The following is a 15,634-nucleotide window of genomic DNA, read 5'->3' as shown; positions in this document are numbered from 1 at the left end:
ATGAACTCATTAAACCTTCAACTGACATAGTTGAGAGGTCTTTACCTTCCTCAGTTGCAGCAACAACATAGTCAAAACGACAATAGATTGAACTCTAGAAAAATAATTTGAAATATTTTCAGAGTTAATCATATGAAGAAATTTAAATTCACGTCGTAAAGTCTGCAACTTTGCATTTTTTACCTTCTCATCACCCTTGTAGGATCTTTGCAACAAATCTCACACTTCTTCAGTTGCTTCAGCTTTCGAAATTTTCTCGAAAACAATCTCATCATCAACTTGATAAAGAAAGAACAATACCTTCTTGTCATTCTTTCCGTTCTCTCTCAAACCATCTTTTTGAACTTGAGAGAGAGAGCTTCATGTGCTACCCGATCAACTGTTTCTACATACCCAAATTCCACAACTCCTAAATTTCCTGGAAGCCAAATAATGCTTTCATTTGGAAGTTGAGGTTGGATTGACCTGTTCATTCTGCAATTAGGTTAGTAATCACACAATATTCCTAGCTCTGATACCAAATGCTGGAAATTAAAAAGACTTTAATTTTCGGATGATAAAAGAAACTAATTTTGCACAAACAAAGAAGATTGAAGAAGGAATTAAACTTAATTGAATTACTTCTTGATTTTGATTAACCACAAAGACTAGTCTATTTATAGACCAAGAGTTCTACCCACTAACTATGACCACTACTAACATGATCGCACTAACTTATCCATTAATCCCACTAACTTATTTATTAACACCATAAACTTACCACAAAATTGACCCAATATTTTCTTAACTAGTAACATTAATCCACCTCATAAAAAGCCAATTTAGTGAACAAATAAATAATATAGTTCTGAGTTTATAATTTTAGCAGGCTTTGTAAGATATTTTATTTAAATAGTAACCAAATTAGTTTTATATTTTCTCCCTATTTAAATAAACTATATTTGGTCATATACAATCAATATTTTATTGGCTGGATTTTTGTTGTTGCAAAAGTGGAATGAGATAAAAGTTTTACCAAGTATATATTTGGTTACCTGATTAAGTTTAACTGCTTGGTGAGTTGGCAGTACACTATTGGTTGGTGCATCCCCTCTATTCTCCATTTCCCATAATGGGCAGGGATTTGGGAGATTTAGTTTTTCTTTATAAAGGTAGGGGAGTCCCACCTCTCACTAAGCAAGCAAAACAAAAATTGTGAAACCCATTTTCAATTGCTAACAAAGGGAGAAAGGTGAAGACTACCTTGACTACTATTGTTTTTGTGTCTACTCTGAAGGAAGGGCTATTGGATTTATCTTCTTCTTATTCTATTCTTATTTACCTATTTGCAAGGAGAAAGAGGTATGTGATCCTATGTGATTATTAATGTTATTTTATTCAATCATATGTATGGACTTCTTCTAGTGCAAGATCCTGTTGATTCATGAGAAAATAAAACATAACTATGAATCATGAAATTACTACTGTGGTATCAAGAGCTTGAGTTTTGCCCTAGTTTAAGTTCATTTTATAATTAAATTAGATTTGAATTAAATATAAATAAAATAGTCACTACCTATTAATCATGTGACGGAACTTCTGTTTGACTAAATTGAGTTACCAAGGTTCTGTTAGAACATGTTTTATTAATTCATGTCAAACTTTTCCAAATCAATGTTAACAAATCTAAGTCCATTACGTAAATCCAGAGGACTAAATAATTAAAGTCAGATTTGTATTGTGAACCGCACTAGATCAAGATTATGTTTTAGATTATGTTTTTTTTTTATTTTATTGGTTATAACCAACTAAATAATTTTTGATTAAGAGATTTAGATTTTTATATTTTACCATGGATATTAGTTTCTTTTATAATTTTATCCAGTTAGTATAATAATAAATAATGACAAAATAACAGAACACTATTTATGGAAGAATAACTTAATTTTTCCTATTTTATAATTTTACTTATTTTGAAAAAATGCTAGAAAAGTAAAGCAGCTAAGAGATGAACACGGTAAAGGTTGCAATAGCCAAATAAGTCAACTAAAGACACATTTTGATTCATAACTTATTTAAGGCACCTTTTAATTTATAACTTATTTAGGAAGTACAAGATCAACTAGAGGCACCTTTTAATTCATAACTTATTTAGAAGGTATAAAATAAACTAGAGGCACCTCTGGCCCAAGAAATAATATTTGAAAAAGCCAACTTTTATAACAACAGGAAATAAATCATTCATTTGATAAATAAAGACAATCAAATATTTAATAGTTGAGAAACTTTTTCAAAACAGTAACTTGTTTTTTCTCTTCTATATATGTAAACCAAGTCTATCCTATTAGGGTTTAGGAAGGACAACTAAAGTGGTCCTCATAAGAATTACGACTTAAATAAGTAACGGTCTTGCCCAAAGGTGACTGACTTATTAAAATTGTAATTTTTCTGATTATGGTTTTTTCTTTTAACTATTAAGATCACAAGTTTGCATCCATAAACATTAATTTCATAGTCTTGCCCAAAGGTGTCTTGATTTTCGTGTGGACTGGATGGAGTAGAATAGTTATATATTTTGACAAAATATGGATAACCCTCTGCCTAAAGGTGTCGAAGTATCTGTATTGACTCAAAGTGTATAAGTCTAGTTCTACTTGTGATTATTGTCACGATTAGGGAAGCAATTAGCAATTAATAAGTACCGCCCAAAGGTGTACTCTAAAGATGTATTTGCTGTCCTGCAGAGTAATAAATTATTATACAGGTATCTGTGATACTCTGATTAATTCGGCTTAACCCTAAGACCGAAATAAATTATTAATGGTTAAATATTAAGTTTAAGCATGTGATATGATATTTTATATTATGCATGTTAGACTAATGTTGTATTTAATTATTTGGTAAAATAGTTATGGATGGGTCAATCATTCAACGTCATTTGACTGGTATTGAGCCACTCAATGGCTCGAATTTCACCACATGGAAGTCACAGCTTGACATTGTTTTGGGTGTGATGGAGTATGATCTCGCTCTTACTCAGGATATGCCTGATGTTCCCACGGATGATTCTCCGGATTCTGTTAAGTTGAAACACTCAAAATGGGAAAGAGCTAACAGGATGGCAATCATGATTATCAAGTCCTCCTTAGGAGATACCATTCGAGGTGGTATTCCAACTAAGAATACTGCAAAAGAACTGATGACAGAAATTGAAAAACAGTTTGTTGGGTCTACTAAGGCACTACAGTATAGTTATCTGACTAAATTGACTTCTATCAAATATGATGGCTAGGGTAATATTCGTGAACATATTCTGAAATTTTCCAACATTGTTCTTTCTCTTAGAGAGTTGGGGATGCCTCTTGAAGATGATTTTCTTGTGCATTAGGCTATTGCTTCTCTTCCCCGCTCATTTGATACTTTCAAAGTGAATTATAATGCACAGGATCGTAAATGGGATGTGAGTGAGTTGATTGCCCACTGTGTTGTGGAAGAAGAACGACTTAAGCAAGGAAGGGTTGAACATGCAAACTTAGCTATACACGGTAAGGGTAAAAGATTTTTTAAGAAGAAAAACACCAAGAAAATAACTCACAAAAAACTGGAAACAGGTCAGAGTTCTAACTCTACCACAGGCTAAAGCAAATAATCAAAAACTAGAAGAGATAGAATGTTTTTTCTGCCATAAGAAAGGGCATATGAAAAAGAATTGCTACAAATACAAAGCATGGTTGAATAAGAAAGGAGGTAGTAACCTAGCACTTGTTTGTTTTGAAGCAAATTTAGTTGATGTTCCTTCAAATACTTGGTGGGTTGATTCTGGTTCTTCTGTTCATATTACGAATTCATTGCAGGGGTTCATCAGCAAGCGGGAAGCCAGGGATGAGGAAAAAGTATGGCTGGCAGACTCGGGTGCTAAACCTGCAAGAGTAGAAGCAGTTGGAACTTATCGACTAGTTTTAGATGGAGGTTTTATTTTAGAATTAAAGGACACATTTTTTGTGCCTAGAATAAGGCGGAATTTAATTTCTGTTTCCAAGTTAGACTCAGCTGGTTTTGGTTTTTTGTTTGAAGATGATACAGTTTCTATTAGACTGAATAAGAAAAATATTGGTTTTGGTACTATGGTTGATCGTTTATATAAACTATCTCTAGATGCCTGTTTTGCTTCATCATTATGTTTATCAGTAGATTCTGCTGCTTCTTCATCTTTTGGTATTAAAAGATCATTCCTTAAAGAAAATTCTTCTATGTTATGGCATAAACGATTAGGTCATATATCTAAAGAACGTCTTCAAAAGTTAGTTGTTGAAGGAGTACTTGGTGCATTGGACTTTAGTGACTTTCATACTTTATTGAGTGCATCAAAAGGAAATTGACAAAACATAGAAAACTTACTGCAACTAGGAGTTGTGGTCTTTTGGAACTTATTCACACAGATATATGTGGACCTTTTCCAACTCCCTCTCGTGGTGGCCAGCGTTACTTTATCTCATTCATTGATGATTTTTCTAGGTACGCGTATGTGTACCTTATTCATCATAAACATGAGGCTTTGAAAACCTTTAAGCTCTATCACGTGGAGGTAGAAAAACAATTAGATCGCAAGATCAAGGTTGTTCGTTCTGACCGTGGCGGAGAGTATTATGGGAGAGCAGATCAAGATGGTGTGAATCACGGGAATTTCGTCGAATACCTTCGTGAACAAGGTATTGTTCCTCAGTATACAACTCCGGGTACACCAGAGCAAAATGGGGTTGCAGAAAGGAGGAACAGGACATATCAGAACATGGTTCGAAGTATGATGAGTCATTCCGATTTACCAGAGAGTTTCTGGGGTGAGGCATTGAAAACAGCTGTTTACATACTTAATAGAGTTCCCAGTAAAGCTGTGCCAAAAACCCCATTTGAACTTTGGACTGGAAGGAAACCAAGTCTGAATCATCTACGAGTTTGGGGTTGTCCAGCAGAAGCGAGACTTTATAATCCGGACATTCGAAAGTTAGATCCGCGTACCATAACATGTCGTTTTGTAGGATATCCAGAAAGATCCAAGGGTTTTAGATTTTATTGTCCTACAAGGACTACCCAGATTGTAGAGTCGAATAATGCCAAATTTTTAGAGTTTGAGCAAAACAGTGGGAGCCCAAACCATAGAAGATCAAAATTTGAAGAAACTGTGGTGGAATCACGTGCAGTTTTACCTACTATCTTAGTTGATCTTCCCCGAGTCGTTGAAGATACACCGATTACAGTCGTTGCACCTCAAGTTATTGCACCTGAAGTTATTGCGCCTGAAGTTGTTGCACCTGAGCTGGAACCTGTAGTTACACCAGAACCAGTAGCTGCACCTGTCAATGAGCCTATGCCGTTAAGGAGATCCAATAGGGAAAGAAGATCAGCAATATCTGATGATTATCAAACCTAAATGACTACAGGAGATATTCTTGATGTAGATGATCCATCAAACTTTTCAGAAGCTATGAATGGTAACCATTCGAAAGAATGGATGCAAGCTATGAAAGAAGAATTTGAATCTATGAACCGGAATGATGTCTGGGAACTTCGACCATTACCAAATGGTGCTAAGATGGTCGGATGCAAATGGGTGTTCAAGACGAAACGTGACGCAGAAGGAAATGTGGAAAGGTACAAGGCTAGGCTGGTTGCCAAAGGATACAACCAAAGAGAGGGAATTGATTACTCAGAAACATTCTCTCCGGTCTCGAAGAAAGATTCTCTAAGAATTATATTGGCCTTGGTAGCACATTCCAATCTAGAACTCCATCAAATGGACGTCAAAACTGCTTTTCTAAATGGAGATCTAAACGAAGATATTTACATGGAGCAAGCTGATGGATTTCAAGAAAAGGGTAAAGATCAGTTAGCCTGTAAGTTGAAGAAGTCGATATATGGGTTAAAGCAAGCCTCTCGGCAATGGTACTTGAAGTTTGATCAAGTAGTGACAGCTTTTGGTTTTAAGGAAAATCCTATGGATAGGTGTATATACCTTAAGATCAGTGGGAGCCGATTCATCTTACTAGTGTTATACGTAGATGACATTCTCTTAGCCAGCAATGACATCCACTTGTTACACGATACCAAACATTTTTTGTCAAAAAGTTTTGATATGAAAGATTTGGGGAATGCTTCATACGTTCTTGGAATTAAAATTCAAAGGGATAGAAATGCTGGTGTACTAGGTTTGTCTCAAAGAGCTTACATTGATAAAATTCTAAATAGATTTGGAATGCAGAATTGTGCACCTGGAGATGTACCAGTTGTGAAGGGAGATGTTTTCAGCCAACAACAATGTCCCAAAAATGAGATTGAAAGACGCCAAGTTGACCCCACCGAATATGCGTCAGCTGTTGGCAGTTTGATGTATTTGATGATTTGCACTAGACCCGATATTGGTTTTATAGTTGGAATGCTTGGAAGATTTCAAAAGAATCCTGGAGTAATACACTGGAAGGCAGTTAAGAAGGTTCTTAGGTACCTGCAAAGAACAAAGGACTACATGCTCGTGTATAGAAATTCTGGTGACTTGGAGGCTTATGGATATTCTGATTCAGACTTTGCAGGTTGTAAAGATAGTCTGAAATCTACTTCAGGTTATATTTTCATGCTCGCTGGAGGAGCAATATCTTGGAGGAGTGCGAAACAATCACTGATTACATCATCAACTATGGAAGCAGAATATGTTGCTTGTTTTGAGGCTACTCAACATGCCATATGGTTGAAGAACTTTATTAGTGAATTGTCTATAGTAGACTCAATTCACAAGCCGATGAAGATTTTTTGCGATAATGCTGCTGTTGTGAGATTTGTGGAGAACGATAATCCGTCTAAGAGAAGCAAGTACATCATGATCAAATATCTCTATGTTAGAGATAAGGTTCGAGAAGGTCTCATTGTCATTCCCCACATCTCTACTCAACTTATGGTTGCAGACCCATTAACTAAAGGGCTTCCACCTAAGATTTATAAGGAGCTAGTATCACTCATGGGAGTTGTAGAGTCATTTATTTGAGTTTATTTGTAGGAGTAGTTATAATTATGATTCAAATAAAATGTTATCCTTCTGACACAATTACATGAATGCATTATGAATAAATTTTTGCACGTGCATTACAAACATAAAGTTGTAGCCCAATGAGCTTCATACAAGCTCTAGATGTAACTTAGGCTGAACATGATAGGGCACCATGTTTCAAAAGCCTTCATCTTGGATAGTTGGTGATGGTTATTCACATAGCGGACGCTGTAAAATATCAAGATGACATGCACATGTTGTTGCATGAAGTTTGGACGATATGGGAACACATTAATAAGTTGTGTTGCCCAAAATGCACCATATTAATAACCACCGTAAAGTATAAGGATGGCTCGAAAAGATTGATGGTACTAACATTGAGACCATGGAACGACCCTTGCATCAAAATGAATGTGTTGTGTCTTCATGATCCGTTGCTAGTGGTATTATTCGATTTGGGTGAAGGTCTTCAGGAATGATCTCAGAAAACGCTAATGCAACAAATTGGTATTTTTTAACTTCAGGGTGGCCACCTGTTTTTTAAATCTGGAAATCCAGTCGTTTTCTAAAACTAACTATGTTTGTATTGACCAAGTGGGAGAATGTAAGATATTTTATTTAAATAGTAACCAAATTAGTTTTATATTTTCTCCCTATTTAAATAAACTATATTTGGTCATATACAATCAATATTTTATTGGCTGGATTTTTGTTGTTGCAAAAGTGGAATGAGATAAAAGTTTTACCAAGTATATATTTGGTTACCTGATTAAGTTTAACTGCTTGGTGAGTTGGCAGTACACTATTGGTTGGTGCATCCCCTCTATTCTCCATTTCCCATAATGGGCAGGGATTTGGGAGATTTAGTTTTTCTTTATAAAGGTAGGGGAGTCCCACCTCTCACTAAGCAAGCAAAACAAAAATTGTGAAACCCATTTTCAATTGCTAACAAAGGGAGAGAGGTGAAGACTACCTTGACTACTATTGTTTTTGTGTCTACTCTGAAGGAAGGGCTATTAGATTTATCTTCTTCTTATTCTATTCTTATTTACCTATTTGCAAGGAGAAAGAGGTATGTGATCCTATGTGATTATTAATGTTATTTTATTCAATCATATGTATGGACTTCTTCTAGTGCAAGATCCTGTTGATTCATGAGAAAATAAAACATAACTATGAATCATGAAATTACTACAGGCTTAACATTAAATCAAATCTATAAGATGATTGTTTATATTAAAAGATCATGTTTTCTATAAGATGAATGTTTATATTGATAGATCATGTTTTGTTTTGTTTTTTGGGTCAAGATAATATTTAGGATACAGGATAATAGGGGAAACAAACAAAAAGAAAAAGGATAATTAAGCAAATAATATGTGAGTTAAGGGAATCTAACAATCTTTAGTACTACCTTTTAATTCCACCAAATGGGCAATGGCGGGGAAGTAGGGAACCTGATTGCAAATCTAGGCTGTCCTTTTATTTTTCAATTTTTTGTATTGAAAAATTAATAATAAAACTGAATAACTAAGTTACTTTAATTATGATTAGTTAGATTAATTGAACTGTCTATTACTTTGCTTTTGTTGCCTATAATGATAAACTAAAAAGAGCACCCGCTCACTCATGAAGATTAAAGATTTTTCCGTACATACTAACATGATGTATCTATCTTGTCTGTTTGTTTTCTTGTATGGTCGGCTAAAATACAATTACAAATATAAACAATAACAATGTAAGAGACGGAAAGTACAAAATATTGTACATTGTGATACAAAAATTAAAACCTACAATGCAAAAGAAATATAGCTTTTTTTTTTCTTTTTTTTTTGTTGAAGAAGAGAAAAATAGCTTGATGAACGGGCTTAAAAAGATAATATAATCAAAAGAAAGAAACTATCGATTAATAAGTGTCAAGCGACCAATCAATAATAGAAGAGTCATGATTGTTACATATCCCGACTTTAAACGTATGCTCTCATGATCTCGACTGGGATTTTGGCGGGGCATAATAATGATATATAAAGGGCATCTGAAACCTAGTTTGATGAATCTAACAAGGAGTAGTGAAGGATGAAGTCGGGGGGGGGGGGGGGGGGGGGGGGGGGCGGGCAGAATCTAGATGGGGATGGGGGGGGGGGGGGGGGGGGGGGGGGGGGCAGAATCTAGATGGGGATGGGCGTGGGGAGTAGGGCACATGCGGCCTTCAGGTGAGCATGATCTCATACCCGTACCTCGAGGTCAGTAGGGCACTCCATGGGAGAGTGATATAATTCTTTTGTTTCTTCCTAGGGGCAGATAAGATTGATGATGCACAGACCTTTTTTTATAGTTTATTATCTTAAGAAAATTTTTGTATGCACATAGGCTGACATAGGTGATCTATTTGTTTGTATATATACATCTTTTACAAGAGAAGACAGAACATTGGTTTGGTGCTGGTCAGATTATGAGCAGACTCACCTTACAACCCTCTCTCTCATCTAAGAGAGTTGTGTCTATAATATGTGAATCTTAACTTAACAAGTTATTTCTTTATTCTCAACAAAAAAAAAAAAGTCAATTCTTTATTAATGTATTTATTACCTTGCTTCTTTTTTTATTTGTTTGTATCGTCTCGTCATTTTGATTCATATTGAGAAGCACAAAAAAAAAAAAAAAATTTATTTACACTTTATATTTCAACTGGTGTAAGTCACGGTTATTTCCACTCACCAGTCACCACTTAAAACCAAGTTTGACATTTCAAATACACACATTCTTTATTTTCACAACTACCTCCTGGCACCATCACTTCCAACAACAATTAACTTCGACCAACACTACTACCATCTCTCTCTCACTCTCTTCATCAACTCCATCTTCTTAAAAACTACGTCAACAAGAAATTTTTTTCAATTTTTATTCCAAATGTTTCTCATCCCCATCATCCTCTTTATTCATCAATGAGGACTCAAAAAATGAAACAACAACCCTTATGTTCTTCACGAACAGATTGGTCATTTCGTTTATCTCTAGGCACCCCTCGCTATAACTATAGGCACCCAGCACCCAGAGTGAGAGCAATAAAAATGACTTAAGCCCAAGGTTAAGTGGAGATGCAGGGGATCGAACCCTGTACCTCTCGCATGCAAAGCGAGCGCTCTACCATTTGAGCTACATCCCCCTTTTACTAAATCTTGATTTCTTACCAATTCTAACGGAATTATTTTAATCTCACTTCAACTGACTAAATTCAATCTAATCTAGATCGACTCGGTTCATCCATTCAACCAAATCCAAATGTTTATTATTTTTAAATATTAAATTCTTCTCACCATGTTTCAACCAAAAAAAAAATTCTTCTTACGATTCCTACTTTGTAGACATGAATTTCACTAACCCATTGATATCAATAAATATTATTCTTCCAACAAAAATAAATAAATATTATTATTACATTTTTTATACAATATTACTATTATATTTATTATTATTATTATTACTAGGGTATATCCCGTGCCCTAGGGCACGGAACACTTGTATCGATCAAATGTTACGAAATTTATTAGTTATCATTTTATTGAGAGAGAGAGAGAGAATTTTATTAGTTATTATTTTTTCGTATTACTTTTTTTTTTATTCTTTTCTCTTAAGTAGTTATTATTTTATTAAAAGAGAGAGATTTCAATTTCTTTTTTTAACCCTTGAAATTTATTTTGTTCTATTTTTCTTAAGTTAGTTATTTTATTTCTAAGAATGAAACGATTATTGTTTTTTAAATAGGTAACTTTATTTCTACGAAGGACTATATTTTAAAGTTTGAGAAGAGTTTCTAGACAATATCCTTTATTAAAAAAAGATGTTTGTCCCAGTCATCGTTTTCCCTTCTGTTTTATATAATAGATTATTATTATTATTAGATACATAATGTAAACACAAGGACTTCACTTCATGATGACATTTTAAGTTTCCTAGTGTTTAAAGATATTTATAAATGTACATAAACAACATAATGCATCGCCCATATGGCCTTCTATGCTCCAAGTCACAGAGGTACTCGTACTTCAACGAAACTATTATTGGCAGGTGGGAGGCAGAACGTCAATCCGAACTTTGTTGGATCCATGGGTACCTTCCATCTCAGATTTCAAACCAGAATTTAAATATAGAAGAGAAGATAAGCACACTTTTGTTTCAAATTTAATCAGAAACAATAGTTGGAATGAAAGCTTAATCAAAGACTTGTTTGAGGATGAATCAGCTAATGCATACTCAAAATCCATTTGACTAGTACATCTCAGAAAAGTATGAATACATGAACAACAAATGGTTCCCTCAAGATCAAAATCATAGTAAAAGCAAAGGCCCTTGAAGAAAAATCTCTTCTCTCACTCATGCTATTCAAAAGCTTACCACATTAACCATCAAAGAAGGCAACCACTCTGATTTCTGGCATGATAACTGGACTAAGTCAGGTACTTTCTTGTTCAGATTTCATTCGATTTGGAGAGTTTCGAAAAAAAAATATTCCTCTGTTCAAGAATGTATGGGAGGTGAATTCAGAGAAGATAGATGAAATCTCCACCTTTCTAGACCCATTAGAAACTCGGAAATGCAGGAGCTAAAAGAGCTTTTCTCAGCAGCAACTAGTGCTACAGGCAATCTTGCATCTCCTCATGATTCAAGAAATTGGTCTCATTCCAACAAAGGCTTCTCTGTTAATTCACTTTACAAAATCCTCGAGGAACAATCTAGTGCAATTGGCGATCCCTTTCCGTCATATTTCTGGAACAAGATAATTCCATCTAAAGTATCTTTCCTCCTTTGGTTAGTCCTGCACAAATCTTTGCCCACCAATGATAGACTCACCAAGAAAGGATCCTACATCCCAATAGATGCTCTATGTGTAAAAGAGAGGAAGAATCACCAAACCATGTGCTTTTGCACTGTTCCTTCGCCTTTGAAGTTTGGAAAGAATTACTACTACAAGAATGGAACGACTTATGTCATTTGGATATCATCCAACTAATCAAAGAATGGAAACCAAAGAAAGGAACAGATAGAAAAAGTTCCTTGATGTTATGCATTCCAGCTGCAATCATATGGAATATATGGATTGAAAGAAACAAGAGGATGATGGACGTTTTGTATAAGAAAGAAGCTACAATCGATGAAATTATTGTCCAAACAAAAGCTTCCATTTTCTATTGGAACATCAACCAACCATGGAGAAAGCAATTGAACTTCTCGAACCTAATTACAAACTGGGATGCTTTAATTAGGCTTTGAGCCATTTGTAATCTTCTTTAGTCATATTGTTGTTTGAGTTTTGTGAAGTTAGTCTTCTCATCTGACTTCTATTAGCTTTTTTTAATCAATGAAACTATTCTGCTTCTTCCAAAAAAAAGGGTTATTCTCATCTAAATCTTACTATAAAGAGATAAGCCAACATCAACAAAGCAATAGGGCAGGGATAAACTTCCCTTGGTCAACATTCTGGAAAATCAAGATATTAGAACCTAATACATCAATTCATTTGGAAGATGGTTAGTGATGGGTTGCCTGTGTTGGGAAATATCAGAAGAGACAATCTGGATGTAGACCCGACATGTAGGCTGTGTTTGCAATTCCCAGAAACAACCTCTCACCTATTCGGCGAATGCCCGAGATTCCAAGAAGTACTCACTATAGCCTCCACCTTCGAGACGATCCCTAGGTTCCTAGATCCCACAGATTTGATCAGGTTTCTTCTTCAGAATATTTATGAAGAAAAATAAAAAAAAGTTAGTTTTTATCTCATACCTCCTCTAGTTTTTCTGGAAAGGAAGAAATGGTTTACTCTTTCAAGATCTTCGACCTAATCTCACAGTAATCATGTCACAAGCAAGGCTACAAGCAGCACGGTTCACAAATAGATCACCAGCATAAGAATTTGAAAGACCTTCTCACCACTGGATCCCACCATCACCGAACCAAATCAAGTTAAATTTCGATGGGGCTTTCACCCCTCATGGATCACCTATAGCGGTAATCGTCAAAAATAGTCATGGTGAGAAGATTAGTGAAAAGGTGGAGATCATCGAAGCAGATTCAACCTTGGAGTGTGAAGTTCGAGCTCTCTTGCTTGCGCTCAAGGTAGGAAATGAGCTAGGATTTTCAGATAGGATTCTAGAAGGGGATTGTAGGGCACTTATAGATAATCTAAGGGACTGTGGCAGTTCAATCTCTTGGAGAATTCAACCTTATGTTCAAGAAGCTCAAAATGGGTTGAGCCTACAACCACTATGGGAACTCAACTTTTGCTACAGGGAGGCTAATTCAGAAGCTCACAACCTAACCCACTCGGGTCTTAGGTCATGGCACTACTTTGTGAATCGATTCCCTGTAATTGTTTGTTTTCTTTGTTCAGTCTACTTTTAGCTTCGTGATGTACACAACTTTGGCTTAGCCTTATCAATGAAGTTATCGGCTCAAAAAAAAAAGATACTTATAAATATTGTTACTAGTCTATGATTTACAATCAGTAACTCTGGTAAAGCAATTACAAAATACTCACAACCTCAAATCAAATCAAACCAAACCTGTTGAATTAGGTTTTGTTGGTTCCATTTGTCTTTGGAAACCCTTACAAGTCAAAATTTAAACAGAGGATTCTCAAATTGAATATAATAAAAAACATGTTTAACTTAGTACTGGTTCTAAACTTCAGTTAGAGTGCTTTCAAGAAAAAATTGGTATCCGGGAGCTTGAGAAAGTAGACAACTTGAAACACTAGTTAGGACATCATGTTCTTGCCAATAATTATTCCGAGAAGTTTTGCAATTTAAGAAAAATCTATGACCGTCAAAGAACATGGGTTGAATACTAATTATAGGATTACCCTCTGTTTTTATCATATCCTTTCTCTTAATTTCCCATTTGTTGTTTTCATAATCATGGAGTACCCAAGTTACTATTTCATGTTTTAAGGTAACAACAGCAAGATTAATTTCATCTTCCACAACTCCAAGCCAAGCAGAAATCCACCAGAACTTGGCTATACCTACCATTTCAAATTCACTTTTTGGTATTTCAATCATCCTACTCTCTTCTTTATCCAAATTGAATGCGATAATATATCCATTTCTAGTTAGCCAATGTATAGTCCCTCGAAAGCAAACGGGATTATGAACTGTGCAGTTATCTTTCAAGCCACTCTGATAGCTTATCCTTGTAGACGGGTTGCAATCTCTCCAACGCCTTTTCTCTGACATGAAAATCTTAAACTTAAAATTTGTATTTTCTGAAACCAAGCAAACCACACCATAGTGATAGTCCAGAGAGGAGGAAGTTGGTACTAACCCGAATTGACAAGATTTACGCTTGTAAGGAGACGGAATAAATTTACTTTTCTTGGTTAAAGGGTTATAAATGCACAATGTTGATATGCGCGCACACCCTTCTGGTATGTAGTTTATGAGATTAACCAAAAGAAGGCCACAACAACTAGCATGAATGGTTGTCGAACCACACTCATTGTCTAGAGAAATTTTGGTTACACTAGGGATATCAGGTGAAGAACGATGAAGAGATAGGTTAAAGATATTTCCAAATAAACCTTCCCAAAAGAAATGACCATCTCGAGTGGTTTGTAGAGTACTAGTAGTATGTTTATTTATAAAGAAAGGATCAGAGATCAAGTTGTACCATCTTTTGTTGATAACTTTCAATCTAGCTACAGTTTTTGCAGGCACTAGTGTCAGAATCTCACCAAGAAGATTGTTGTCAAGGTCGTCGACCCCCGTTGTTGTTGTTGTTGTTGACATTATTATATTGTTATCATCTGCACACAAAGAGAAGAAAGAACTTAAGAAACTAGCTCTAAGTAGTAATACGGAGGATATTGTATCAATGGTGATCATGCATATTAATACTACAACTACTATTTGTTAGGGTTTCTATATTAATATATATGAAGAGGGACAAAAGATTAAGTTCTCTAAAACAAACAATGGACTGAAATCTTGAAACCAATACTGAATTATTAAAAATCACATCCCCAGTTCATCTTTTCCAGAATTGACTAGTTTTTTAATACTACAAAATTAGGTTTTCACCTTCATCTCTCTGAAAACCTACCACCCCCAATTGAAAAACAATCAAACCCCTCATATTCAATCAATCAATCTTTTCCAAAATACATGAAAACCCCATAAAAATTTGGAGAGAGAATGATGAGTACCTTCTTCTTCTTCTCCTAGTTTTCTGCTTCTGACGTTTCTAATCCAGATTTGGTTACTTCTAGGGTTTTTGTTATTGTTGTTTTGGCGTTTTAAGATTGTCATTCTGTCGTTAATGAAGGTCGTTCCTCCCTCAACTCTTTATACACAATTTGCTTCTCAAATTTCAAATTCCACTCCGTTTTGTAGTTCAACTACGATAGAAACTCTGCCGGTGGCCCCTGCTTTTGGCTAGACTCCTTTTTGACCCTTTTACTTCACCCCTACTTTCTGACTAACTTTCTCTCCAACCCCCTTGTGTTTTTTCCGAAAACAAACTTTCATAGATAATCGGCAACCAGTATCCTTACAAAGACATAAAGACCAAAAAAAAAGGATACAAGAAGAAGTCACTTAACATAAAGGACTGGTGAGT

The 15,634-nt window shown here is 35.2% G+C and overlaps 1 protein-coding gene, 1 long non-coding RNA gene, 1 other non-coding gene and 1 pseudogene across 3 annotated transcripts; 2 read left to right on the top strand and 2 right to left on the bottom strand.

Moving 5' to 3' along the window:
• Positions 1-2,876: 2,876 nt before the first annotated feature.
• On the top strand, positions 2,877-5,407 carry LOC147551216 (uncharacterized; annotated as a pseudogene).
• On the top strand, positions 3,615-4,102 carry LOC147551217 (uncharacterized). The gene is made up of 2 exons (XR_015237959.1): positions 3,615-3,726; positions 3,834-4,102. It is a non-coding gene; the product is annotated as an uncharacterized LOC147551217 (long non-coding RNA).
• A 4,704-nt stretch (positions 5,408-10,111) lies between the features above and the next one.
• Positions 10,112-10,184, bottom strand: TRNAA-UGC (transfer RNA alanine (anticodon UGC)). The gene has a single exon. It is a non-coding gene; the product is annotated as a tRNA-Ala (tRNA).
• A 3,514-nt stretch (positions 10,185-13,698) lies between these two features.
• On the bottom strand, positions 13,699-14,805 carry LOC147551214 (F-box protein At1g20360-like). Its single transcript, XM_086668534.1, has one exon. The coding sequence runs from the start codon at positions 14,803-14,805 to the stop codon at positions 13,699-13,701; it is 1,107 nt and encodes a 368-aa protein (XP_086524660.1).
• Positions 14,806-15,634: the final 829 nt, after the last annotated feature.

Source organism: Eschscholzia californica, unplaced genomic scaffold, assembly GCF_041429995.1.
Source record: "Eschscholzia californica isolate CP2 unplaced genomic scaffold, dmEscCali1.0.p SCAF_3, whole genome shotgun sequence".
Taxonomy (NCBI): domain Eukaryota; kingdom Viridiplantae; phylum Streptophyta; class Magnoliopsida; order Ranunculales; family Papaveraceae; genus Eschscholzia; species Eschscholzia californica.
Note: the sequence above shows the minus strand (reverse complement) of the source record. Positions and strands in the feature narration are given on the sequence as shown.

Excerpts from the sequence above, each read along its gene's own strand:
- LOC147551214 (XM_086668534.1), bottom strand. The coding sequence starts at position 14,805 with ATGTCAACAACAACAACAACAACGGGGGTCGACGACCTTGACAACAAT.